Raw genomic sequence first — 25,496 nt, forward strand, 5'->3', positions numbered from 1 at the left:
TCGTTTTCTTTTTCGTGGGTAACTGCTTTATATTTGTTCTCTATGATTTAGGACGACCATTGACAGAGAAGGTTGTTTGGTACAATCTAGAGGTACCATTCTATCCCTAAAAACAAGCAAACAAACGTCGGTTTAAACCCTACTTTAATCTCGTCTTCATTTTCATCTTGAAACTAAAATATACAACTTAGCACATAAGAACTTACTAGGCCAAAAATTGCTCGTTATTACACAAATCGATTTAAAAAACAGCTATATTCAACCCATTTTAGGGTTACGTTTATTTTCACGTTTTTACTAAAAGGGTTAAAACACATTTTTCAACCTCCGAACAATCAATTTTTTTGTCGGGTCATTATCAACTTCATTAATACTATCAGTACACATTATTTAATAACTTTAGTTGAAATAATTTTTAAAATAAGCTTTTTTTATTAAAAAAAAAAAAAAAAAAAAAAAAAAAAAAACTCTTAAAATATATTTTAACATAATTTCAAATTTTAAAAATATTAAATTAAAGTTTTTCAAATTTTAGTAATATTTGGTATAATTTAACCCAAAAAATATTTGTTGGTTTTTTAATATTTGCGGGCCCCACAATATTTGTAGTAATTAATTAAAAACTTATTTTTTTGCAATTAATCCGCACCGTACATTAACGATAACAAAAAAAAAAAAAAAAAAAAAAAAAAAAAAAAAAAAAAAAACAAATTCTGCAGGCCCCGCAATGTTCTCCGGTTGATGTCACCGTCCATTTCCAACCGCCATTCTTTCCTCCGGCTGCCGTTTCTACGCCACCGTTAACATCGGCTGATTTGGCCGTCTCAGATCATTTTCATTGATGTTGATTTGGCCGTCGACCCACTTTGGGTGTTGTCGTCTGGTCCATTCCTTTTCTTTCAACGTCCTGAAAGCCGCTGCTGATGTGAATTCCATTTCTCGAGGTACCAAATTGCACAGCCTCGTCATAAAGTTGGGATTGGCTAATGAACTGTCTGTACAGAACAAACTATTGAAGGTTTATGTTAAATGCAGGGATCTGGGTCGTGCACGGAACCTGTTTGATGAAATGCGTAGGAGAAATGTTGTGTCGTGGAACACGGTGATTTGTGGGGTTGTTGATTGCGGGTATGGAGGTGAGTTTAGGATGAGGGAGCGTTCGATTCTCTCATGTTTTAAGAATATGTTGATGGATATGGTAGACCCAGATGGTGTCACGTTTAATGGATTGTTTCGTTCTTGTGATGTGATGAATGATGTTGGAAGTGGCAAGCAATTGCATGGTTTTGTGATCAAAATTGGGTTTGATTTGGATTGTTTTGTGGGGAGTGCAGTGGTTGATTTTTATGCGAAATGTGGGTTATATGAAGATGCGAGATTGGCTTTTAGCAGCGTTCTGTATAAGGATCTGGTTTTGTGGAATGTGATGTTGTACTGTTATGTGTTTAATTGTTTGGCCAAAGAAGCGATTGAAATTTTTTTCTTGATGCAGTTGGAAGGCTTTACAGGTGACGATTTTACATTCAGCAGCCTGCTAAGTTCGTGCAAGTATAAAGGATCAGGGGAATTGGGTAAGCAGCTCCATGTTCATCTTATAAAACACTCATTTGATTTAGATATTCTAGTAGCAAGTTCACTTGTCAATATGTATGCCAAAAACAATCATTTATATGATGCTCGCAAAGTGTTTGATGAAATGCCAATTCGAAATTCTGTGTCTTGGACCACTATGATTGTTGGGTATGGGCAGCAAGAACATGGGAAAGAGGCGGTGAAACTTTTGAGGAGAATGTTTGAGGAAGATTATTACCCTGATGAATTAACTTTTGCTAGTGTGCTAAGTTCTTGTGGCTTTACTTCTGGGGCTTGTGAGCTGATCCAGGTTCATTCTTGCTTGATAAAACTTGGTTTTGAAGCATTTTTGTCTGTTAATAATGGTTTGATAAATGCGTATTCGAAGTGTGGTGCCATTTCTCCAGCTTTACAATGCTTTAGATTAATTGCAGAACCAGATTTGGTTTCATGGACATCAATTATATGTGGACTTGCATTTTGTGGGCTTGAGAAAGATGCTGTTGAGTTATTTGATAAGATGTTATCTCAGGGCATTAGACCAGATAAAATTGCATTTCTTGGTGTTCTTTCTGCCTGTAGTCATGGGGGATTTGTAAGCATGGGGCTTCACTACTTCAACTTAATGACTAATGAGTACCAAATTGTTCCTGATTCAGAGCATTTGACTTGCTTGATCGACCTTATCGGTCGAGCGGGTAGTCTAGACGAGGCTTTTAATCTTTTGAAATCAGTGTCGGAGGAGGCTGGACCAGATGCTTTCAGGTCGTTTATTCGAGCATGTAGAACTCATGGGCATTTGGGATTAGCAAAATGGGCAATGGAGTTTGCATCAGATCCATATAAACCAGTGAATTGTTCTCTAATGTCGAATATGTATGCTTCTGAAGGAAGATGGTCAGATGTGGCGATAATGCGCAAACTGATGAAGGATGGTTGTGAACCAAAAGTGCCAGGCTTTAGTTGGATAGAGATTGTTGGTTATAACCATTCGTTTGTATCAAGTGATAGATCCCATCCACAGTCTTCAGATCTCTATGAAATGTTAGGATTATTACTCAACACGATGAAAAAAGATTACAAGTCCATAGCGTCCAACATAGATATTGAGCCCGAATGAATGCCAAATCTTGGGTGGACATGAACCATAATCCATTTTGAGGTTCAGCCCTTGACTTCAATACCTGTTCATCTAAATCTGTAAGTCTAAATTGATTTTGCATACGAACTTTAGGTCTTCCAAACAAAATATTTCATGTTGATAATGGTTGGGAGAGGAGGCCCACTCGGCTAATTAAGAGGTTATCATGAGTTTATAAGGAAGGAATACATCTCCATTGGTATGAGATTTTTTGGAGAAACAAAAAACAAAGCCATGAGAGCTTATGCTCAAAATTGACCATATCATACTATTGTGGAGAGTCGTGGTTCCTAACATGATATTAGAGTCATGCCCTTAACTTAGCCATGTCAATAGAATCCTCAAATGTTGAACAAAGAAGTTGTGAATCTCAAAGGTATAGTCAAAAGTGACTCAAGTGTCGAATGAAAGGTGTACTTTGTTCAAGGGCTCTAAAAGAGTCGAGCCTCGATTAAGGAGGTTGTTCAAGGACTCAATAGATCTCAGGGGAGAATCTATGGTATACTTTGTTCGAGGGGAGGATTGTTGGGAGATGAGTCCCACATCGGCTAATTAAGGGGTTGATTATGAATTTATAAGCAAGGAATACATCTCTATTGATATGAGTCATTTTAGGGAAACTAAAAGCAAAGTCACGAGAGCTTATACTCGAAATGGACAATATCATACCATAGTGGAAAGTCGTGATTCTTAACATTTTACAGTAGGAATCACCCCACCATAAAAAAGCAACGAACCAAACTCCTTTCCTGTTATTGTGAAGGATTCGGTCTTCTAAATGGCTGTAGCTCACGCTTGAGTGAGCAAAGGAAGCAGGAGCTCATTTTGCTAGACCAGCAGTATATGGTGGTAAGCTATAGTTCATCAAACATCCATTCATGTTGAAGTTATTTTGTTGATCTTGACTTTAAAATATCCCTTTAACTAAAGCTTCACGATTGTAGGCTTAACAACAGATGCAGAGATGAGGAATGAGAAGCATACAAAAATACTCGGCCATGGCAATACTTCAACTCGCTACAAGGACGTAAACAGGTACGTTTTAGTTAGTCCCTAAACCAATATTTCAGTTAAAGAAACCAACGCTAAAACCAAATTTTCAAAAGCTGAGCCAACCTTACTGACTGAAACGAACTAAAATCTCATCGAATCAAACCAAACGACCCAACAGATAATTTCGAGTTTTCTAGTTTGCCCCGAACAGGAGCTACCTCAAACTGGATAGACATCAGTTATCCAAATTTGGTGACTAAAGCTCTGGTATAAATTTGTTCAATAAGGATCATAATAGATATACTAGGCATGAATTCAAGCCTGTTATTTTTGGTTCCAATGTTTTTCTCATTGAACCCAAAACAAGTGATCATTCTATCTAATCTAAGTTATGCATATTCACAATTCATGTCCTCCCAAAAGAAGAAAGAATATCACAGAAGAAAACCCAAACCTGTGGACAATAATTTACAGTAAATAATTGAAAAGCTATGTTTGTTTGGTATAAGTCTTCAATCGGCTGAAACTCGCAAAATTGCCTCTTTCTTTCTATACACTTCTAGGCAACGAATTCTGCCTAGCCAATTCATAATTTATGTTAGAACCTCTTTCGTTTTCACCATTCGGAACAATCGAATTGTCACGGTCTAAAACTCTTGCTTCTTTTGAACAGAGGAAGAGGAATGACGACATGTAGATAGTCAAGTGCCAAACGCTGTCAACAATCGAAGGATCGAAACTTAGAGAGACAAAAGAGAGAGGGAAAGATAGAGAGGGGCTGTTTTGTGGTACCTATGCCAAATCCAGTAGGTTTCAGAAGTTTCCAAATTCCAGCTTATGGCAGCCATAGCCAATGCTGTGAAACCTGCAATCATAAAGCCCCATCGATATCTTCTGTATAGAGTCTTCAAAAGCTTGTGCCCCCATGCTTTGATAGATTCCCATCTGCACCTAAATTAATAAGTTTCTGAAGAGCAAAAGGGTGGCACCCTGATTTTCAGAGGCCACCTTTTCATATTTCAAATCGCTTCTAAAGGCCGATTTACGTGCTTTAAGAACTTAGTTGAAAATAATGCCACAACTATTCTTCTGAAAACATTTATGAGAAGATTCTCACCTGTGAAGCACATTCAAAGAAATTCGCATCGGTAGGGAGAACGACCTATACTTTGTCGATAACTCAATCAGCCATCCAACAAGAAGACCCAGTGTACCAATTGCTAGCACAATAGCAATATTGGAAGTCCTGCAGACGTTCAAAATTTGGTCACCATAACGGATTACTCTTTTCATCTAAAAGGGGCAAGCCATATGTAGCATTTTAGTTACCGTGTCGCCTTGGTTATAGCCATGAGAGCAGTTAGGATTGCAACAACGGTATGTATCACCCTTTTATAAACTTCTTCGATTGTGGCTAGGTACACGAAAGTGCTAACGACAGCCATGAAAGACATCCAGAAGTCCATAAACTGAAAGTTATCAGGTCATCAGTCTAAATACGACGGGTAGACAGTTTTACCAATTCATCAGATTGGTTTCGAGGTCTTTTGTGAAAAATGCAGGGCGAACTCGTGGTATAAAATGTTATGATATGCTTAATAGGCAAAGATTGATAAGCAAAACTTGTACCTGTAATACATTGAATGACAATGGACACCAAGTTCCTACATCACAAGCATGATATAAAGCACTTGAAATCCCACTTGAGGTAAACAGCACCCACTCTGCTAGAGCCTGCAAGAACAATCTTTATGGGTTGGAAAAAGAATTACTTTCTGGAATTCAAGGAAAAACAAGAAAATTGTCATCAGATTTGCCTTTTGTCGAAGAGCCCAAAAGGCGGGAAAGATGGCAGCAGCATTCGACGCGATGAGCGCAATTGATTGTTGCACATGCCCTGCATGAATTTCGAGATAATGAAACAGAGTATGAGACTTGAGAATTTATATAACACCCCATGCCCACCGCTAGCAGATATTGTCCTCTTTGTGCTTTTCCTTTTAGCTTCCCTCAAGATTTTAAAACTCATATGCTAGGGAGAGGTTTTCACTCTTATAATACTTCGTTCCCCTCTCCAATCGATGTGGGATCTCACAATCCACCCCCCTTGGGGCCAACGTTCTTACTAGCACACCACTTGGTGTCTGGCTCTGATACCATTTGTAACAGCCCAAACCCACCGCTAGCAGATATTGTCCTCTTTGGGTTTTCCCTTTCGAGCTTCCCCTCAAGGTTTTAAAACACGTCTGCTAGGGAGAGATTTCCACACCTTTATAAGGAATACTTCGTTCCCATGGCAAATATGTGGATTTGATATAAAGCTAAAGTAATTTTTACCTTTATGGTCTACTATCTCAACGCTGCAATCAAAGCCTCCATGATTTCTGTCACAGGAACAAAAGCTGGAAGAAAAACAATAACGATACTCAGTTTACCGAGCTAGTGAATCGGAGAGTTAAAAGATCAGAGCACGAAAGTATGCAATGTAAGGGTCAATAAAGCACACCTAAACGTTGTGGCTCCACTAGCATCAAAAGCATATTCACATCTTCCATGGGACGAGCATTTGTTCGGGCATCGCTCAAGCGTGACCGACATAATAGTCCGATCTTCGGACAAACTTCTGTTGACTGGATGCCTTAATCCGAAAACCCAAGTTCCTTCACTGGCATATAAAATATAGAAATCTATCTTTACATCACTTGAATTGTAGAGGGAAAGGAATGTTGAGCCACCACTGTTGCTGGTTTGGTTTTTATAACAGTAATCCCAGTTATCAAGAGATGGTAATCCACCAAATCTAGCATAGACTTCATACTCCATTGTCTCACTAGCTGATAATTGAAAGTGAATATTTGCTCCAGCTGAGCCACGAGGAACGTCCAAAGTAAAATACGTCCAAGCATACTTCTCTTGTCCATGATTTGACGTGTTGCTTAGAAGGGGTTCGACAGCAAAGTTCGGCCCTTCGAAGTACTGTTCTTTGATCGGCATAAAATATGATTCGAAAGGAGATGAACCTCTTCCAACGATCGCCTGCAGAAACGCAAATGCATTTAGAACCCATATTCTACAGCTTGTGTATTCATATTATTGTCATTTACTTGCGCAGGTACAAGATCGAGCTTAGATCGAACCTAAGGGGCATTGCAGGACGTATCTTACCTGGAGGACGTATCTGTTCCATGTACAATTAGGTCCAGTCTTTCCATAGGGACACTGCATCACATATGATTCCATGGAATAACAAACACTCACATTGTTGGCAGGAACGGTTCGAAGTTCTTTCGAAAGATCAAGAGGAGCTATGGAGATATACCATCGGCCGACTTTTGGAGAACGGATAACCAAAGGGCCAGTGGTTAAGTTACTCGAATAATCATGCAGCACAACCGAAGGAATTGCACCAAGACGAGCGAAACCCATCAAACTAATTCCACTGATATTACTAGAGCTATCTGACTTTGTTAAGTTGAGACTCACATTTGTTGCTGAAATGGTCAGCTCTTCTGCCACACCCTCCATATCCAAGTGGTACGTTTTCAGTTCACCGTCTCGAAGACAAAATGTTTTAAATGTACTCCCGCACGCAAGCAAACTTTCAACTGTTCGGTTATAGGACATAGCCTCTAAAACATTTTCAGCTATGTTACGACCATCGGATAAAGAACATGAGAGCGGATCGACTGTTTGATTGCAATATTGCCCAAACATCGTGGAGGATGAACATCCTTCCACTGTAACGTTGGCACTGAAAGAATACGAAGGCCCTCGGACTATCTGCAATGCAAGGAGATAAGTACATGTACCATTTCGCAATTGGCGAGCATGCATATACACATACACGTACCATTTTCGATTGTGTTCTTGAAGACCCGACGCCATTGAAAAGACCAAAATACCAGACTCCTGGAGATATCTGAACAACTAAATAAACGATATCAATGTCACCCGCCAACAATAAAAAAAGAACTAAGAAGAGCAATGGCTCATATCAGGGAGTTTCAAAATAGATATTAGAAGAAAAATCTTATAAAAAAAGCCAAAACAAAAACACGAGGATATAACGTGGTATTTGAATTATACTCTCGAGCTGTTCGTTTCCATAAGTACTCTAAAATCTTTAATCGAAAAAGAAAATGATTCTCGATATACCTGCTCATTTGTCAACTTTACTTCGATATATCGCTGCATCGGATAGCATTGTTCCAGATTTTGATGGCCTTGGATTCCCTCAATTGAAATGTTCGTCAAAGGAGCTAACCCTGTTGCAGGAGAGAACTTCTAAACGTCACTTAAATAAAGTCATTTAAAACACTGTCTAGATATCAGAGAAGTGAAACGTATCATTCCACCGCAAGCAAACATTGTCCTCTTTGGGTTTTCCCTCGAGATTTATAAAACGCGTCTGCAGGGAGAGGTTTCCACACCCTTATAAAGAATGTTTCGTTCTCCTTCCCAACCAATGTGGGTTCTCACAACCCACCCCACTTCGGGGGCCACCGTTCTTGCTGGCACATCGCTTTGTGTCCACCCCCTTCGGGGCTTAGCCTCCCGTTAGCACATTGCTCGGTGTCTGGCTCTGATACCATTTGTAACAGCTCAAGCCCACCACTAGCAGATATTGTCCTCTTTGGGTTTTCCCTCTCAAGGTTCTCCTCATTGTTTTTTAAAACGCGTCTACTAGGGAGAGGTTTCCACACCCTTATAAAGAATGTTTTGTTCTCCTCCCTAACTGATGTGGGATCTCACAATCCACCCCCTTCAGGGCCCAACGTCCTCACTGGCACTCGTTCTCTTCTCCAATTGATGTGGGACCCCCCAAATTCATCCCCTTTGTGGCCCAGCATCCTTGTTGGCACATCACCTCATGTTCATCCCCCTTCGAGGCTCAGCCTCCTTGTTGGCACATCGCCCAGTGTCTGGTTCTGATACCATTTGTAACGGTCTAAGCCCACCACTAGCAGATATTGTCCTCTTTGGACTTTCCCTTTTGAGTTTTCCCTCAAGGTTTTTAAAATGCGTCTGTTAGGGAAATGTTTCCACACCTTTATAAAGAATGTTTCGTTCTCCTCCCTAACCGATGTGAGATCTCACACAGACAAACTAGAACAACTATATGAAGCCTATTTTAAGTTGTAGCTAACTCAAACAACCTGAATCTATTATGGAAGTGTTCGAAGCTTCCGGCAACGGAGGACTGCCTTCTCTGAAGCAAACAATAGGCAAAGCACGCTTCGGTATCTTTCTTGCCTTTGTAATGTCCTGAAAACAATGCACACGGTAAGAACCACGAAAACCGAGGGACTAACAGAGATTGCAATTGTAATGACTATAACATTTTCAGAGGAAATGTAGCATAAACAATCAACACAGGCCACTTGAAGTCACAGGAGAACCATCAGATATCAGAGTTTAAGTAGTTCTAGTTTCAAACTTGGTTGAGTACTTACAAGATTTACATCTGAGTTCAATGAAATTGATAATGATGAGAACCATGGCGGCAACTCAACTGGAACAAGGAACAAAAACAACAAAATTACAACCTTAAAAAACACTTATGAGAAGAAATTTTGCAAACTTATCTCAAACAACAGACAAAACTCCTTAAACTCCTCGATGCTTAAGATCTAAAAGTAAAACACATGAATAAATGAAACCTTTCCACAAACAAAACCCTAATTCCAAGACAGAAACCCCGATTAAATATGGCTTGAGAATCCATTCCTGAGACCTTTTGATCATTGTATCCAAATTTGAAACTCTTATCATTATATACTGTGAAGATTGATACTAAAAACCAGCATGATTTTCAGACAGAAATTAGCTCAAATTCAGGATTACATTAAACTCAACAGCGATCTATGCATCAAACAGAACCTGTTCATAACAAATTCCACAGAACTCCAAAGAAAATCATGAGCCTAATGAAACTATAACTCAATTCAAAATTCTAATATCGACCCACGAACAATAGTCTATTCATTGATCAAATCACAGCTTAAATACACAAAACTAAAGATAAAATCAGGGGAAACTACTTGATTAGCATAGAACAAGTAAACAAAGAACTACAAGTTCTACAAATCGTTGAAGTTCTTGAATTAATAACGCAATCGATCACTCAACAAACAGCAGAGAATCGCATCAAAATCCAGAATAGGTTTCAAAAATTAAAACACGCACCTCTAAAATATCGTAGTTGAAATGGCTGCAACTGGGAATCAGGGTACGTAAGGCTAGAAACTGTGAATGTATTGTGAGGAACAAAATCGTCGAAGGAATGACAGTAGCCGAAGAAACTCGAGAAGAACACGAAAAGACATAGAATCGGACTGTGAAGAGTGTAAAGAATCGAATTCGAAGCCATCTTGAAGTTGGATTGTACCCTTTTTTTTAATTGAAGTTTCCCTTTGAATAGTTGTGCTCCAACAGGATCATACGATCATAGGGGAAAAGGGGAAGCAGGAATCTAAGCGATGAAGTAAAAGAAATTTTGGGTTATTCGCGCATCGTATAGAACGCTGAAGTATGAAGTTCGGTTGCTTTTTGGGCAATTTCTCTTATCAATGGAGGCTTTGATTTTGGACTGAGAGAGCTCTCTGGTTTTGCTTTTTCTTAATTCTTTTTTTTTTTTTTTTTTTTTTTTTTTTTTTGGGCGTTTTAGACTTATGAGCTTGAAAATTGACTGGGATCACGACCAATGTCTTTCATGTCCACGCGCTCGTGATGTTCACGCGTTGTGTGTCTTCAAATTTTGGTTTGAATCTTTATATTAAAATCATTTTATTTTAACAATTTTATAAAAATTTAAAACCAATTTTATAATCTTAATATAAAATTTTAAAAGTATTGCAATTAAATTAATAATTTTTTTTTTTTTATATTTTTATACGTTCAGGATTATTGGGAGTGAGTCTCACGTTGGCTAATTTAGTGGAAGATCATGAGTTTATAAGTTAAGAATATTATCTTCATTGGTATGATGCCTTTTGGGAAGTACAAAACAAAGTCACTAGAGCTTATACTTAAAGTGGACAATATCATACCATTATGGAGAGTCGTGATTCCATAACATGGTATTACAGGCATGCCCTAAACTTAGTCATGTCAATAGAATCCTCAAATATCGAACAAATGGTGTACTTTGTTCGAGGGCTCTAGAATAGTGTACTTTGTTCGAGGGGGGAGGATTGTTGATGATTATTGGGAGTGAGTCCCATATTGGTTAATTTAGTGGAAGATCATGGGTTTATAAGTGAGGAACACTATCTCCATTGGTATGAGCCCTTTTGGGGAAGCCCAAAACAAAGCCATGAGCGCCGATGCTCAAAATAGACAAGTTTACGAACCGATAAGTCGGTCAAACCAACTTAACTTTTTATTTAAATACAAGAGGAGCTTAGACAATGGCGTAGGGTAAGGTTTAATTGAACCATTATGAATGTATATTATTATTTTTCTCTAATATTTTCCTATTTTATTTGTAAATTTGTTGTATTGCATGAAATTAATTCTTATAATTTCCTTCTAATAATAATTATTACCTCTTTAAGGTTAGCAATTAATTTATTCAATTGGGCAGATAAAATAAATGATATTAAATTTTATTCACTCTATTTTTTTTTTTTATTAAATGATTTCATAAACCCTAAATCCTAGAATGGTGAGTGTTTGATTAATTGACACATAAAAGGGTTCGAGATTCATAAATCACAAATAAGAGACATTTGTTGAATGATAAGTATTGATGAGTCATAAATTAATGTCCTGTGTCTTTATTGTGGTCATCTGAGCTCGGCTTTGTCAAATTGAGTTAGATTGACCCGAACCCAAATCTAAGCGATTTATCATTCTTGACTCTCTGTATTTGATATAAGATTTAGATAGATTGGAGAGTATTTATATATATATAGATATAGATATATATATATATATATTGATATGAGTTGACTATTTAAGTGTTGTTGAAGACGGCTTCAAAGAAATTGACTATTTAAGTGTTGAAATTTGTATTAATTATATTTAGACATACTTAGACATCAGAGGTATAAATGAAAGGAGAAAAAAATATCATATCATTTCATCCTGCAAGAAAGTTCTTCTTGAACCGTTTTGGGTCCGTCCATCTCACCCACTAGTTCGTGTAGAAGAAGTTAAGACTCCCGAATTATGAATCTCCTATTATAGCTATGTCAGATGAAACCAAAATTCAGTTTCCAGATGAACCAACCACTTGCGACATTCTCAATGGTCCGTTGGCTCAAAGGAAAGCTTGAACAGGATCATTAATAAGTCAGCTCCTTCCTGCACCTCAAGCCCTTCTAGTTCAGGTTTTTTATGATTGTGACCAATATGCTTAAAACTCTTTCCGCCATTTATTTTTAATTTAACCAGCCACACCAATTTCTTTTTTAAAAACATGAGAAAAATAATGAGTCATATTATTAAGAAAAAAATCTTTAAACCATTTAAATCTAATATAGTAAAAATATATTTTCATAAAAAAAATCTTTTTAAAAATTAAAAATATTAATACAACACGTTTGTTTAAAATTTTAAATTTTTTTAAGAATATTTTTAAATAAGTACCAATCGTTTTCCTCTAAAAAAATAAATGGTAGAATTAAATTTCTAAAAGTTCAAATTACAATATAAGTTAGCCTTTTTTTAATTTATTATTATTATTTGAGATTTGAGTTCAAATTACAATATATGTCCTTTTGGACACGTGCTCCTATATTCTCCCCTAAATATATATATATATATATATATATATATATATATATATATATATATATATATATAATTAAAATATTTATATACAATATTAGATCTTAGCAAGACTATGATAGCTCTATAAATCATTTATTTAAATGGCCATTTTTATACCATTTTCTGAAACCATGTCTTTAATTAATTAAGCTTCTGGTTGACTTAATGCACATCACCCCAAACAAACTGACGTTAACACTACCTTATTTTCTAAAAAATATCACTAAATAATAATAATTATTATTTTTTTTAAAATCTCTAATGAATCTCCAAGAATTATTGTTGACTTTCAGACTTATGAATATTGTATACTATAGGTAATCAATTTTTTAAAAACGTCTTCGAGACATAAGTTAAGACTAACAACAAATATAAAAATTTAGATAGGAAACTTGTAATCTAACCCGTTACTAATAAACCCAAGAAGAGATATCCTCACGTGGCACAGAGACAAGGAAGCCTACCATATTCCTGTCCATGTCTTCAATTTTATTTTTAATTTCGGCAAAATTCTCTATTTAATTTTCACATAAAGTATAATTACCATTTTTCAATCTATTAAAAATCCTAATAAATTCAATCATATTTCATAGGAAAAATATAATATAATATTTATTAAATTTTTTAACCCTTTAAAAAAAATGTATATTTACTAATTTACTTACCAAGTAAGGATATACTCTCGTCACTAATCCATTTAACTAATAGAAAAAAAATATCGCTCAGCCTATTCCTCGTTAAATGGAGATTTTCATGAGAGAGGTATCCATGGGCCTCGATTCTACGAGTTAAATGGACATTCCTAAACCTAAGTAAAGGCCCATTATTAATATTCATATATGAGAAATAAAAACCACTTGCCACGTCACCTATTACCACAAGCCCAAAAAAAAAAAGCAACCCAAACTTCACTAAATAAAAATAAAACACGTATAAACAAAATTACCGAACTACCCATTTAATTGACAAAACACAATGTCTCGGTCTCCCTAAAACACACCCTATTAAATCTCCTGCTGTCCACGTTCATGAGCTAAACTAAACTCACCCACCCCGCCACGCAAAGCCACAACACAGACAGCATCATCGTGCATTACGCAGAGAATAGCAATATTCAAATTAATAATAATAATATAACAATATATTACATACAAAAAAAAAAAAAAAAAAAAAACCCTCAGCTAAAAGTTTTCCCCGAGAATTATTTCCCACCACCAAAACCTAAACCCAAAATCCCAATTCCAAATTCCAAATTCCAAATTCAAATCCAAATCCAATTTCTTCTTTCACATCAGCGACTTCAACGACCGCGCTTTCACCGGCTTCCTCATCCGCTTCTTCCCGCCGTCGCCGTCCTTCTCCTCTTCCTCATCGTCGTCGTCCTCTTCGAGATAATCCAATTCCTCGCCGTGTTCCGACGGTGACGGCGATGGCACCGTCGCATTACTCCGAGTTCCCGCCCTATTTTCGCTCGATTTCCCACCGTCTTCCCCTCCTCTCTCCCGTCGTTTCTTCCCCCACAGCGGTCCGAATCCAGAATAATAATAAAACTCGTACGGATTCGATCCCGTCGCCGCACTAACCGCCTTCTTCGAAGCCTTTGGCGGCCGCATCCGCCGCGAGACGGTACATCCGGCGGCGGATTTCTTTGAAATCGAGGAATTATTGAGAGTAGAATAATAATTATTCTCGCTAGACCTAAGATGTGAACGGCGGTGGTGGTGACGGCGGTCGAAACTAAACGAAGAATAATCTTCCTCCTGAAATTGTTTCAAACTGCTATCGACTAATTTCTCGAATTCATCTCCATTTTCATCCAAATCTTCACAATAATCCCCATCCTTGTCTGCCATTACTTCACTCTCGTTGGTAATAACAATATTATTATTCGATAACTTCGCTGATCCCTCCATCATCGACGCAATGCTGTGATTCGTATATACATATGCAAAAATAAATTCCAAACGAAATTTCGAATCCACAGAAAGGCACGCACAGACAGACGATAATAATCACACTACCAGACCTTTTCGCTTGGAGGAAATTATTTCGGATTATCGTATGAGCATTTACTTGTTCACTCAACCGCGACTATTTACGCAACGGAAAGAATCATAAATAACGCAAATCAATAACAACAAACAGCAGAGGTCACAAAAACAAATAAACTCACCTCTCGACGGCTCCGATAGAACCGCCTAAACTAGCATTTTCGTAGAAGCTATCTTCGACCTTCTCGAGCTGTGAGAACACGAAACATCGAGAAATAGAGCAGAAGGTGAGTAAGAATCATTAACCTAATCACGAGAAGAACGAGGATAATTTTTAGGGTTTTCGGATGAACCCTAAAATGGAAGGGGAAACAAAGAACCCTAAAGAGAGAGGGAAATGCAAGGAGAAGGAAGAGAAAAACAGATCTACACAGAAGAAACAGATTACAGATTTAAAAGATTAGAGATAAAAGAAATCTCTCCATTTCTTCAACTCAACTAATTAAAACCTGGTGCGCGGCGTGTTGCTCGAGAGGAATCACATCCCATGGCGACTGGTTCAACTGACAAACGTGCGTCTGAAGAACCTGCGGAACGCACTCCACAGCCGAAAACAACAGTGGCGATAACTTCGCGTTCTTCCGGATCCTCATGGCGGAAGAAAAACAAAAAGCAGATTCGAAAAAAACGCCTCCAAAAATCAACAAAAAACCAAAACCGCCACAAGATTATCTCAATACACAATCCACAACAGAGGATACGACTCCAGCTTTCCGCCTCTTCCCGCCTGAAAATTTTTCTCCCTCGGAGGCGAAAATCTCTCCTCCTTTCTCTTTCTATCTCTAGTTTTTTTTTTTTCTTTCGCAGATCTCACACAGAACTCGATAGTCAGGGTTTAACTTTCAGTTGCTTTCTCAGCCCTTCATATACATATATTGATCTGTTAATTTCAATTGGACGCTTTTACCCCTACATTTCCCTTTTATTTACAGGGTAATTTGGTTTTCTTGGAGGACAGAGGAAGAAAGCTGCCGCTACTACACGTCACCATATTTGTCCAAACAAAACTTATTATTAAAAAAAAAAAAAAAAAACCTTTCGTAATAGAAAGAGCAGAATCCTCTGTGGTCGATCCCACTGGAGCTTTCTATTCAAATCGTCCAACGGCCGGAGTTGTCCGTTAAAAGCTTCATCTTACTGGTAATGGTAGGAATGGTTGCAGTGGATCATTGCACGTAGATGACGGTATAAAATGAAGAAAGCGTGTAATACACCGCTTTCAAAACGCGCGTTCTATACGAGCGTGGTCCACAATAAAAAAATTCCCAATAAATAAAAATATTACCATGTTTAATAAGTTTATTAAAAGCGTCTCAGGGCACTTTAGTAATATTACTGTTTTTTTTTCTAATTTGTAAAAAAAAAATAACTTTTACCTTATTTTTTTATATACTAAAATTTAATACAACAAATACACTTTTTTTTTTATTTAATTTTATTTCAAAAAATAAATAAATCTATTATTTATATAAAAATATATATTACTTTAAAATTTTAGAAAGAATTTTCATATAAAAATTTTCCATCTTACCTTTTAAATTTTCAATCATACCAAACATAGTTATGTTTTTTTGAATAAGAAACAAAAAACCGACGAAAAGCGGTTTTTCTGTGTTAAAAGACGAAACAAGAAACAAAAATATTACCAAATGCGCTTCAAGTTTATCGTGTAATAAATCTCTCCAAATTTTAATTTTATATTTAAAAAAATATAAAATTACTAATTATATATTATTTTACACTGTTTATACATTTTCAGTCAAAATTAAGCATGTTTGTGAGTTGAGTTGGTCGGGTTTAAATATTTTTTAAACTCAATCCAGTTGTTTAGTGGTAATTTTTTTTTAACCCAAACAACCTTCCTTCAATAGTCAATGTACAACCATAAATTTGTTTTTTATATATAAAAAATCATTTTAAAAAGTGGTCGAGAATAAATAATAAAAATTATTTATAAAATAAAATAAATATACGTTATATACCTTTTATAATTAATAATAAATTTAAGTTTGTTCATTCTACTTATCAAATATTAATTCAACTCAATTGGAAGTAAATTCATAATTCAAATAATTTAAATATATTTTTAAAAAATCAATAATTTTTATAAAAATAAAAAATGAAGGATGAGTAGGTCCCATGAGGTAGCGAACAAAAATGAACGGTTGTGATAGGATAAGGGTGGAGGCCACGTCATAAAATTTCATTCATTGTGTTTTGGAAGGGGTGAGGGTGACGTGGCAAAACCCAAAAGGTTTGATTGAAAAATTCTAAAATTTAGATATAATTCATAGCTAAATTAATAAAAATAAAGCTTAAAAATATTCTTACCATAAAAATATTAATTAATGTTTATAATATTTATTTACTATTAATATATAGGCGAAAATTCACTCATTATTTTTTAATTTTTTAAAAGTTCATAAGTATTTTTGAAACATAATATAAATATTTTAAAAAAATATATTTATTAACTTCGAAAAAAAGTTAGGATCATAGTTGGTAGGGGTTTTATAGGGGCACTAGAGTTACCTATGATAGACACGTTTTCAAGAATTACACTTTTTAAGATTCCAATTTTAGTTCTTAATTATTAAATTTAGTTCTTAGTATCGATAATTGTGCTTAATTATTTTATATTTTTTAAACTTCTAATTAATTATGTATATTTTTATTATGATTTTCTGTGGCTTTTATTATTAAAACTATCAACTAAAATTTAATTTGTTAATTATTTAGGCATTTAGTTTAATTTGATTTTGGTTTACATTTTTTAATAAAAATTATATTATAAAATGTAAATGATGCATTAAAACAATTATTTACCAATGGAATGGCTAATGTAACAATCCAAACCCACCGCTAACAGATATTGTCTATTTTGACCCAATACGTATCATCGTTAGCCTAATAGTTTTAAAACGTGTCTACCTTATAAAGAATGTTTTGTTCCTTTCTCCAACCGACGTGGAGACCAACGTTCTTGCTAGCACACCGTCCAATATCTATCTGATACCATTTGTAACAGCCCAACTCCATTGTTAGCAAATATTGTCCACTTTGGTTCATGTATTGTTGTTAGCTTCACAATTTTGAAACGCGTCTACTAGGGAAAGGTTTTCATACCTTTGTAAGGAAGGTTTCATTCTCCTCTCCAACTGACGTGGGATCTTACAAAAAAAATGATGCATCTATACCTAGCTGTTTCACGGAAGCATATAAAGTCGGGAACGAGATAAGAAATAACTTTGAATCACTTGTGAAGTCGACTACGCTACCGAAAATCTTACATCTATGAACTTCATTGGGTAGAAATGAGATATGCATTTGAAAGGGGTATAAATGTAATAAAGATATTTTATTTTCAAAAAAAAGAAAAGAAAAAATGAGTTGTTTTTATTTATAAAGAAAAATAAAATAATATTCATACCTAATTAGGTTGATTAAAAAGAAGGCAACGCCTGCAAATCGGACACGTCATTTATGGCTCAAATTCCAACAGTCTCTTACAAAACCTATCTCTTTCTCCCTCTCTCTCTCTCGTTTTCTGTTGCGCCGTTTTAGCCATATATATCTTTTATATTTAATCACTTTCCTTTTCCGCCCGGCCGCCGTCTTTCTCCGTCGGAGTCTACCGGAAAGCTATTCTAGGCGCGGATTCGTAATGTTAGGTGTTGCGTTTTCAGAGTACAATTTTGGATTCCGATTTATCCTAAGTTGATTCGATCTAGTTCTGTTTATGATCGGAGGAAGCGAAGAAATCGCGCCTGTGATTTCGAGTTAAGAAGGAAGATTTACTTACCGATTAGTCTTCGAATTTGATTCTGCTTGGAGGAAGTTTGGAGCGGCCTTTGTACTGTTTCTGCATCCTCTGCTTCTGATTGCTGCCAAAATCGCTATCAGGTTCGTTCTTCATCTTCACTGATCTCATCTTGTATTTTTAAGTCGATTGATTTTTTGTTCGGTGTGTTGGATGATGGAAGTCCCACGTCAGCTAGTGTAGGGAATGATCATGAGTTTATAAGTAAGTAATACTAACTCCATTAGTATGAGGCATTTTGGGGAATCCCAAAGCCATGAGAACTTATACTCAAAGTGGACAATATCATACCATTGTGGAGAGTCGTGTTCGTTCAACACTGTGATCTGATCTTGTATTTTTAAGTTGATGGATCGAGGAGTTTTAGTTATTCTATTTCTCTACTTGTGTCAGCTTCTGATTTTTTGGGCATTTTGAGGAAGCATAAAGTAAAGGGGACAGAGAGTTTATGTTCAAAATGGACAATATCGTACCCCTATGAAGATTTGTGATTCCTATCATGATATTAAAACTCTGCTCTTAGCTTAGTCATATCAATAGAATCTTCAAATGTCGAATAAAAAAGTTGTGAACCTCAAAGTTTTTACACTGTCACTCATAAATAATTAATATTTAAAGTTTAGTAAGATTTTAATTATTAATTTTAGTTGTTACATGTTATATGGTGAATAAGTATACATTAAAAAAATAGATTTAAAAGATCAATTTTATTAAACTTTTTTCTTTTATTAATTTTAACGTTGACGTGGAATAAATATTAATTATGTGTTACTTGACGTTTTACATGATTTTAATTGAATACATTATATATATATATATACATATATATATATATATATATATAATTTCTGGGAAACTAAAATTAAGTAAAAGACATTTTAATAACAGAATCTCTCTCTTTTTTTTTTTTTTTTTTTTGTTACTTTTCATTTTTTTATTTTCCTTTTTTTAAATTTTTTTTTTATGGTATTACATATTTTGCTAAACTAAATTTTAATACTTTGCGATAGTAAAAACCTACTGAAAAAACAAAAGCTTTTATTAAATATATGTTTGAATTCATTACCCAAAAAAAAAAAAAAAAACAAACAAACAAACAAAAAATCTTCCAATTTTTAAATTCTGGCATGGACTAATCTCAAATTTAGTTAATGATAATTTCGCATAATATAATACTAAATGAGCGGTTTGAAAATATAAATAAAAAACATTTTTTTTAATTATCGATCAATACTATGTTCCGTAAATCTATCGGATCAACTATTTTACCATTCACGAAGTATATGATATTGGATTTAATGAATACATATAATTAATACCCATTTAGAATTAAACTTAGTTGTAAATGATCGACTAGACTATAATAATTAAATTTATGGACACAAGAGTGAAATTTCATGTCTATAGTTAATAAATGAAACCCTAAACCCTAAACCCTAAATTTGACTTATCCGTCATTTTGACTTTTGTCTTATAAATTTTTTGGTTACTTCAAATTTAAACAAATCAAATTAAAGATTAGTAAATAAAGCATAAATCCTAAAATTATTACAAACCTTTTCACCACAATAAAAAAAAAAATTATTATTATTATTATTGCAAATCCTAAAATCAATCTCAACCCATGAATCCACACAAACCCATTTCACCAAAAATAGAAAAAAAATAAACTTTAAAATGCCACAATCCCCTCCTCATTCACACATCAACAGAGCTCACAATGACTTGTCTTCTTAGAAACCATGTTAACCATGGCGGCATTCTCCTCCTCCTCCTCCTCTCTCTGCCACTTCTCTCCGTCGCTGTCTCCGACGCCGAAGCTTCATTCATCGTTCGCCGCCAACTTAAAGCTTTAGAAGATTACGAAAACCTCCCAGATGACTACACATACGAACTCGACATTCCCGACACTTTCCCTAATGAGAGGTTGAAAAAGGCCTACATCGCCCTTCAAGCTTGGAAATTAGCCATTTACTCCGACCCTCTTAACATGACCGCCAATTGGGTTGGTGCCGATGTCTGCTCTTACGTCGGCGTCTTTTGTACCACGGCGCTTGATGACTCAACCATTGAAGTTGTCGCCGGCATTGATTTGAACCATGGCGATATTGCCGGCCATTTGGTGCCGGAATTAGCCCTCATCACCGATTTGGCTCTCTTCCATATTAACTCCAATAGATTCTGTGGGATCGTTCCTCGTAGCTTCTACAAGCTCACTCTCATGTTTGAATTTGATATCAGCACCAACCGCTTCGTCGGCCGTTTCCCTGAGGTTGTTCTTGAATGGTCCGTCGTTAAGTACCTCGATCTCAGGTTCAATAACTTCGAAGGAGAAATCCCACCTGCTCTGTTCACTAAGGAATTCGATGCCATTTTCTTAAACAATAACAGATTCAATTCCTTCATCCCACATACCATCGGAAACTCCACCGTCTCTGTCGTGTCCTTCGCCTACAACGAGTTCCATGGCTGCATTCCTAACACCATCGGCAATATGCCCAACCTCAACCAGGCCCTGTTCCTCGGCAACAACCTCAGCGGGTGTTTCCCTTACGAGATGGGGAAGCTTGTGAATATGACACATATTGATGTTAGTGACAATTTGTTTGTCGGCGAGCTGCCTAAATCGTTGTCGGGGCTGCATAGCTTGGAGGTTTTGGATGTTAGTAAGAATGAATTGAGGGGCTCTGTTTTTGGGGGTGTTTGTGAGTTGCCTAAATTGATTTACTTTAATTGTTCGAGTAATTATTTTAGTGAGGAAGATGCGGCGTGTGTTGGGTCTAAAGAATCTAAGAATTCTTTTGATGATGTTGGGAATTGTTTGGGGAATCGACCGGAGCAGAGAGATGCGGCCAAGTGTAGCTCTGTTTTGGATAAACCCATGGAGTGTGGTGGCTGTGCTGATGATCCATTTGTTCAGTCTCCATCGCCCAGGTTTAGGCCGCCGCCGTCACCATCTGTGGGTGAAATCCCTTACGTAGAAGTTGGGTCTCCACCATCTCCGATTGTGTTTCCACCGCCAACATCTCACACACGAACGCCCTCTGTTCCATCCTCACCGCCACCAGTCCACTCTCCGCCACCGCCCGACCACTCTCCGCCACCGCCCGACCAGTCTCCGCCACCCCCCGTCTACTCTCCGCCTCCCCCCGTCTACTCTCCGCCTCCCCCCGTCTACTCTCCGCCACCCCCCGTCTACTCTCCGCCGCCACCAGAACAATCTCCACCCCCACCCGTCTACTCTCCGCCGCCACCAGAACAATCTCCGCCCCCACCGGTATACTCTCCACCCCCACCAGAACAATCTCCGCCCCCACCGGTATACTCTCCACCCCCACCAGAACAATCTCCGCCCCCACCGGTATACTCTCCACCCCCACCAGAACAATCTCCGCCCCCACCCGTATACTCTCCGCCCCCACCCGTTTACTCTCCACCCCCACCCGTTTACTCTCCACCCCCACCCGTATACTCTCCACCCCCACCCGTTTACTCTCCACCCCCACCCGTATACTCTCCACCCCCACCCGTTTACTCTCCACCCCCACCCGTATACTCTCCACCCCCACCCGTTTACTCTCCACCCCCACCCGTATACTCTCCACCCCCACCCGTTTACTCTCCACCCCCACCCGTATACTCTCCACCCCCACCCGTTTACTCTCCACCCCCACCCGTTTACTCTCCACCCCCACCCGTTTACTCTCCACCGCCACCAGAACAATCTCCACCCCCACCCGTTTACTCTCCACCGCCACCAGAACACTCTCCACCCCCACCCGTTTACTCTCCACCCCCACCAGAACACTCTCCACCCCCACCCGTGTACTCTCCTCCCCCACCAGAACAATCTCCGCCCCCACCCGTTCAATCTCCGCCTCCACCAGAACAATCTCCGCCCCCACCCGTTCAATCCCCGCCTCCACCAGAACAATCTCCGCCCCCACCCGTTCAATCCCCGCCTCCACCAGAACAATCTCCGCCCCCACCAGAGCAATCTCCGCCGCCACCAGAACAATCTCCACCTCCTGCGATCGAAACTCCTCCTCCTGCTCCCGATTCTTCTCCACCGCCAGCGTTCGAGGACTTAATTCTCCCACCAAATATCGGCTTCCAGTATTCATCGCCGCCTCCACCACAGTTTCCTGGCTACTAAGGAGTCTCATCTCCAATGATCACCAATTTTATTTGGAGTCATTTGTTTCATGACTGTTCATCAAATTCAATTCAAAATATTATGTCCTACTAATGAACTTTTGTTTTTATTCATTTGTTTATCTTAATAATATTTGTAACATCACACAATTGTGTCATCAATATTACCTCTAAGTTCATTATTCACCAATTATTGCTATGATCCTCTTTTTTTTTTTTTTTTTTTTTTTTGGCTAATTCTTTGTTAACTTCCGCTTGATTTTGTATCCAACTATTATTACTTAGTAAACCTCGAAGGTATAATTAATGTTTGCAAGAAATGCACGTGCTTAGTAGAAATGCACGTGCTTAGTGTCACGGTCATGCTCGTCCAGGGCGTGTTGCTCATGGCCACATGCCCATGACAAGCCAAACCCTTGTCATGTTTCCACATGCCCATGACAAGCCAAACCCTTGTCATGTTTTCATTTTAGTGTTTTTACTTTGTACTATAGGGGGATATTCGTACTAGGGGGATATGACTAGTCGTCAACTTCGTACTATAGGGGGATATGACTAGTCGTCAACTTCGTACTATAGGGGGATATGACTAGTCGTCAACTTCGTACTATAGGGGGATATGACTAGTCGTCAACTTCGTACTATAGGGGGATATGACTAGTCGTCAACTTCGTACTATAGGGGGATTCGTACTATAGGGGGATATGACTAGTCGTCAACTTCGTACTATAGGGGATATGACTAGTCGTCAACTTCGTAGTATAGGGGGATATGACTAGTCGTCAACTTCTCCTGCCCAAAGCTATAGAAACAGATTGTATGTCCCAAGAACGGGAGAACTGAGGAAGAAGCTCATTCAGGAATGTCATGATACCTTATGGGCCGGACACCCAGGGTGGCAAAGAACATACGCCCTAATAAAAAAAGGGTACTTTTGGCCAAACATGCGAGACGACATCATGCAATACACCAAGACGTGTCTCATCTGTCAACAGGACAAAGTCGAGAAAGCCAAAGTCTTAGGACTCTTGGAACCTCTCCTGTGCCAACAAGACCCTGGGAAAGTGTGTCTCTAGACTTCATAACACACCTCCCAAAAGTCGGGGAATATGACGCCATCTTGGTTATCGTAGACCGATTCGCAAAATATGCGACGTTCATCCCCACGCCCAAATTATGCTCGGCTGAACTCACAGCCCAACTATTTTTCAAACACGTTGTAAAGTTATGGGGTATTCCGTCGAGTATCATCAGCGATAGGGGTGACAGATTCATTGGGACATTCTGGACTGTGTTAATCGTCTTCTTGGGAACAACCTCGAACATCTCCTCGAGTTATCACCCTCAAACCGATGGACAGACAGAACGGTTCAATTGCTTTCTCGAAGAATACTTACGTCACTTCGTCGACGCTCACCAGAAGAACTGGATACAACTATTAGATGTCGCCCAATTTTGCTTCAATTGTCAGACAAGCTCGTCTATGGGAAAGAGTCCCTTCCAAATTGTGAGTGGACGACAACCGGCCTTACCCCATATTATTGATCATCCTTATGCAGGAAAGAACCCCTCAAGCTCAAAACTTCACAAGAGAATGGAAGCAGACAACAGATATAGCCCGGGCATATTTAGAGAAGGCTTCTAAGCATATGAAAAAGTGGGCGGACAAGAAGCGTCGCCCCCTTCAATTCCGAGCGGGAGATCAAGTTCTCATCAAGCTGAAACCAGAACAGATCAGATTTCGCAGCCGAAAGGACCAGAGACTAGTTCAAAAATATGAAGGCTCGGTTGAAGTCCTTAAAAAGATCGGGGCTACCTCCTACCGAGTTGCACTACCTGCATGGATGAAAATCCACCAAGTCATTCATGTGAGCAACTTGAAGCCCTACCACCCTGACCCAGACGACGACCAACGAAATGCAATCACGAGGCCGAACATCGATCTGAAACAAAAAGAAACCAAAGAAGTAGAGGAGATCCTAGTCGACAGGGTTAGGAAGATAGGAAGACCTGTACGGACGATTCGCGAATTGCTTGTCAAATGGAAGAATCTCCCTACAGAGGAAACCAGCTGGGAACGCGCCGAAGATCTGAACTCCGCCGCCACCCACATCGCAAGGTTTGAAAGTAGTCGGTTGACAGGGACGTCAACCAATTAGGTGGAGGAAGATGTCACGGTCATGCTCGTCCAGGGCGTGTTGCCCATGGTCGCATGCCCATGACAAGCCAAACCCTTGTCATGTCTTTCATTTTAGTGTTTTTACTTTTGTAGTTCTAGGGCGTATGACGCCTCAAAAATATAATGTCTAGGCCTGCCAGACATAAATGTCTCAGAATGTACTATAGGGGGATATGACTAGTCGTCAACTTCTCCCTACCCAAGGTTATATATGTTAAGCCGTTGTTATCTCTCTCTTGCTTGCTTATATAACGTCTCTTTCTAAAATCTCTCTTTCTAAAATCTCTCTCCCTCCTCGTTTTCTAAAACCTTCTTTTAAAACCGAGGCTAGAGGCTCGATCATACGTCGCTTGGTCGTAGGCGACGCAAGAACAAATTGGCTTAGCTCACTTGTCGTTGGAAAGTGTGCCGCACAATCGCTAGTCCGCTGCCTTCAAAAGTTCGATTGTGTCACTTAGCACATGGGAGGTACGCGTGGAGCGATGATTTACCTTTAACATCATTCCCTCACATAACTTTACATGGCAAGACAAAACATGACATACCTGACTGTTCATTTAAACATGATAATTATTTTCCATATATGTCCTAAAACTATCTAAAAAACGATATAAAGTAAGCTGCCAAGCTGAGCCAGGATGAGCCATTGAACCGAGTCAAGAATTGTCAAGAATTCACTGAGTCGAGAGGAGGCGTAGGTCACAGGTGATTGGGACGTGATGACCGATGATTACTAGCGATTCCAACTTCATGCAGGCGAGTTGTAGAGGAGGTGCAGACCACAAGTTGTTCAGGGGAGTGCCTACCCAT

At 38.1% G+C, this 25,496-nt stretch overlaps 5 protein-coding genes and 1 long non-coding RNA gene across 7 annotated transcripts; 4 read left to right on the forward strand and 2 right to left on the reverse strand.

The window, feature by feature from the left end:
* Positions 1-663: 663 nt before the first annotated feature.
* LOC111807179 (Pentatricopeptide repeat (PPR-like) superfamily protein) lies at positions 664-4,730 on the forward strand. Of its 2 annotated transcripts, none has more exons than XM_087129158.1 (4): positions 664-944; positions 1,036-3,562; positions 3,644-3,748; positions 4,380-4,730. In XM_087129158.1, the coding sequence occupies exon 2, from the start codon at positions 1,070-1,072 to the stop codon at positions 2,690-2,692; it is 1,623 nt and encodes a 540-aa protein (XP_086985284.1). In that variant the 5' UTR covers positions 664-944; positions 1,036-1,069; the 3' UTR covers positions 2,693-3,562; positions 3,644-3,748; positions 4,380-4,730. The 2 variants fall into 2 exon arrangements, with proteins under 2 accessions (XP_086985284.1, XP_086985283.1); XM_087129157.1 differs by having other exon boundaries at positions 3,658-3,748.
* On the reverse strand, positions 3,977-10,332 carry LOC111807178 (uncharacterized). Its single transcript, XM_023692771.2, has 14 exons — positions 9,893-10,332; positions 9,160-9,218; positions 8,863-8,971; positions 7,862-7,971; positions 7,557-7,625; positions 6,872-7,486; positions 6,213-6,742; positions 6,044-6,108; positions 5,524-5,603; positions 5,336-5,440; positions 5,036-5,175; positions 4,824-4,952; positions 4,499-4,651; positions 3,977-4,421 (listed from the first exon to the last, which is right to left on the reverse strand). Exons 1-14 carry the CDS (start codon positions 10,074-10,076, stop codon positions 4,256-4,258), a joined length of 2,514 nt encoding a protein of 837 aa, XP_023548539.2. The 5' UTR covers positions 10,077-10,332; the 3' UTR covers positions 3,977-4,255.
* A 3,307-nt stretch (positions 10,333-13,639) lies between these two features.
* On the reverse strand, positions 13,640-15,364 carry LOC111806610 (uncharacterized). The gene is made up of 3 exons (XM_023691986.2): positions 14,982-15,364; positions 14,655-14,722; positions 13,640-14,407 (listed from the first exon to the last, which is right to left on the reverse strand). The coding sequence occupies exons 1-3, from the start codon at positions 15,123-15,125 to the stop codon at positions 13,768-13,770; spliced, it is 852 nt and encodes a 283-aa protein (XP_023547754.2). The 5' UTR covers positions 15,126-15,364; the 3' UTR covers positions 13,640-13,767.
* A 2,638-nt stretch (positions 15,365-18,002) lies between these two features.
* On the forward strand, positions 18,003-18,989 carry LOC147789824 (uncharacterized). Its single transcript, XR_015423264.1, has 2 exons — positions 18,003-18,435; positions 18,746-18,989. It is a non-coding gene; the product is annotated as an uncharacterized LOC147789824 (long non-coding RNA).
* A 1,038-nt stretch (positions 18,990-20,027) lies between these two features.
* LOC111806609 (uncharacterized) lies at positions 20,028-22,697 on the forward strand. Its single transcript, XM_087128911.1, has one exon. The coding sequence runs from the start codon at positions 20,073-20,075 to the stop codon at positions 22,506-22,508; it is 2,436 nt and encodes an 811-aa protein (XP_086985037.1). The 5' UTR covers positions 20,028-20,072; the 3' UTR covers positions 22,509-22,697.
* A 1,363-nt stretch (positions 22,698-24,060) lies between these two features.
* LOC147789825 (uncharacterized) lies at positions 24,061-24,666 on the forward strand. Its single transcript, XM_087129124.1, has one exon. The coding sequence runs from the start codon at positions 24,061-24,063 to the stop codon at positions 24,664-24,666; it is 606 nt and encodes a 201-aa protein (XP_086985250.1).
* Positions 24,667-25,496: the final 830 nt, after the last annotated feature.

Source organism: Cucurbita pepo, chromosome 12, assembly GCF_057944985.1.
Source record: "Cucurbita pepo subsp. pepo isolate OVF chromosome 12, ASM5794498v1, whole genome shotgun sequence".
Taxonomy (NCBI): domain Eukaryota; kingdom Viridiplantae; phylum Streptophyta; class Magnoliopsida; order Cucurbitales; family Cucurbitaceae; genus Cucurbita; species Cucurbita pepo.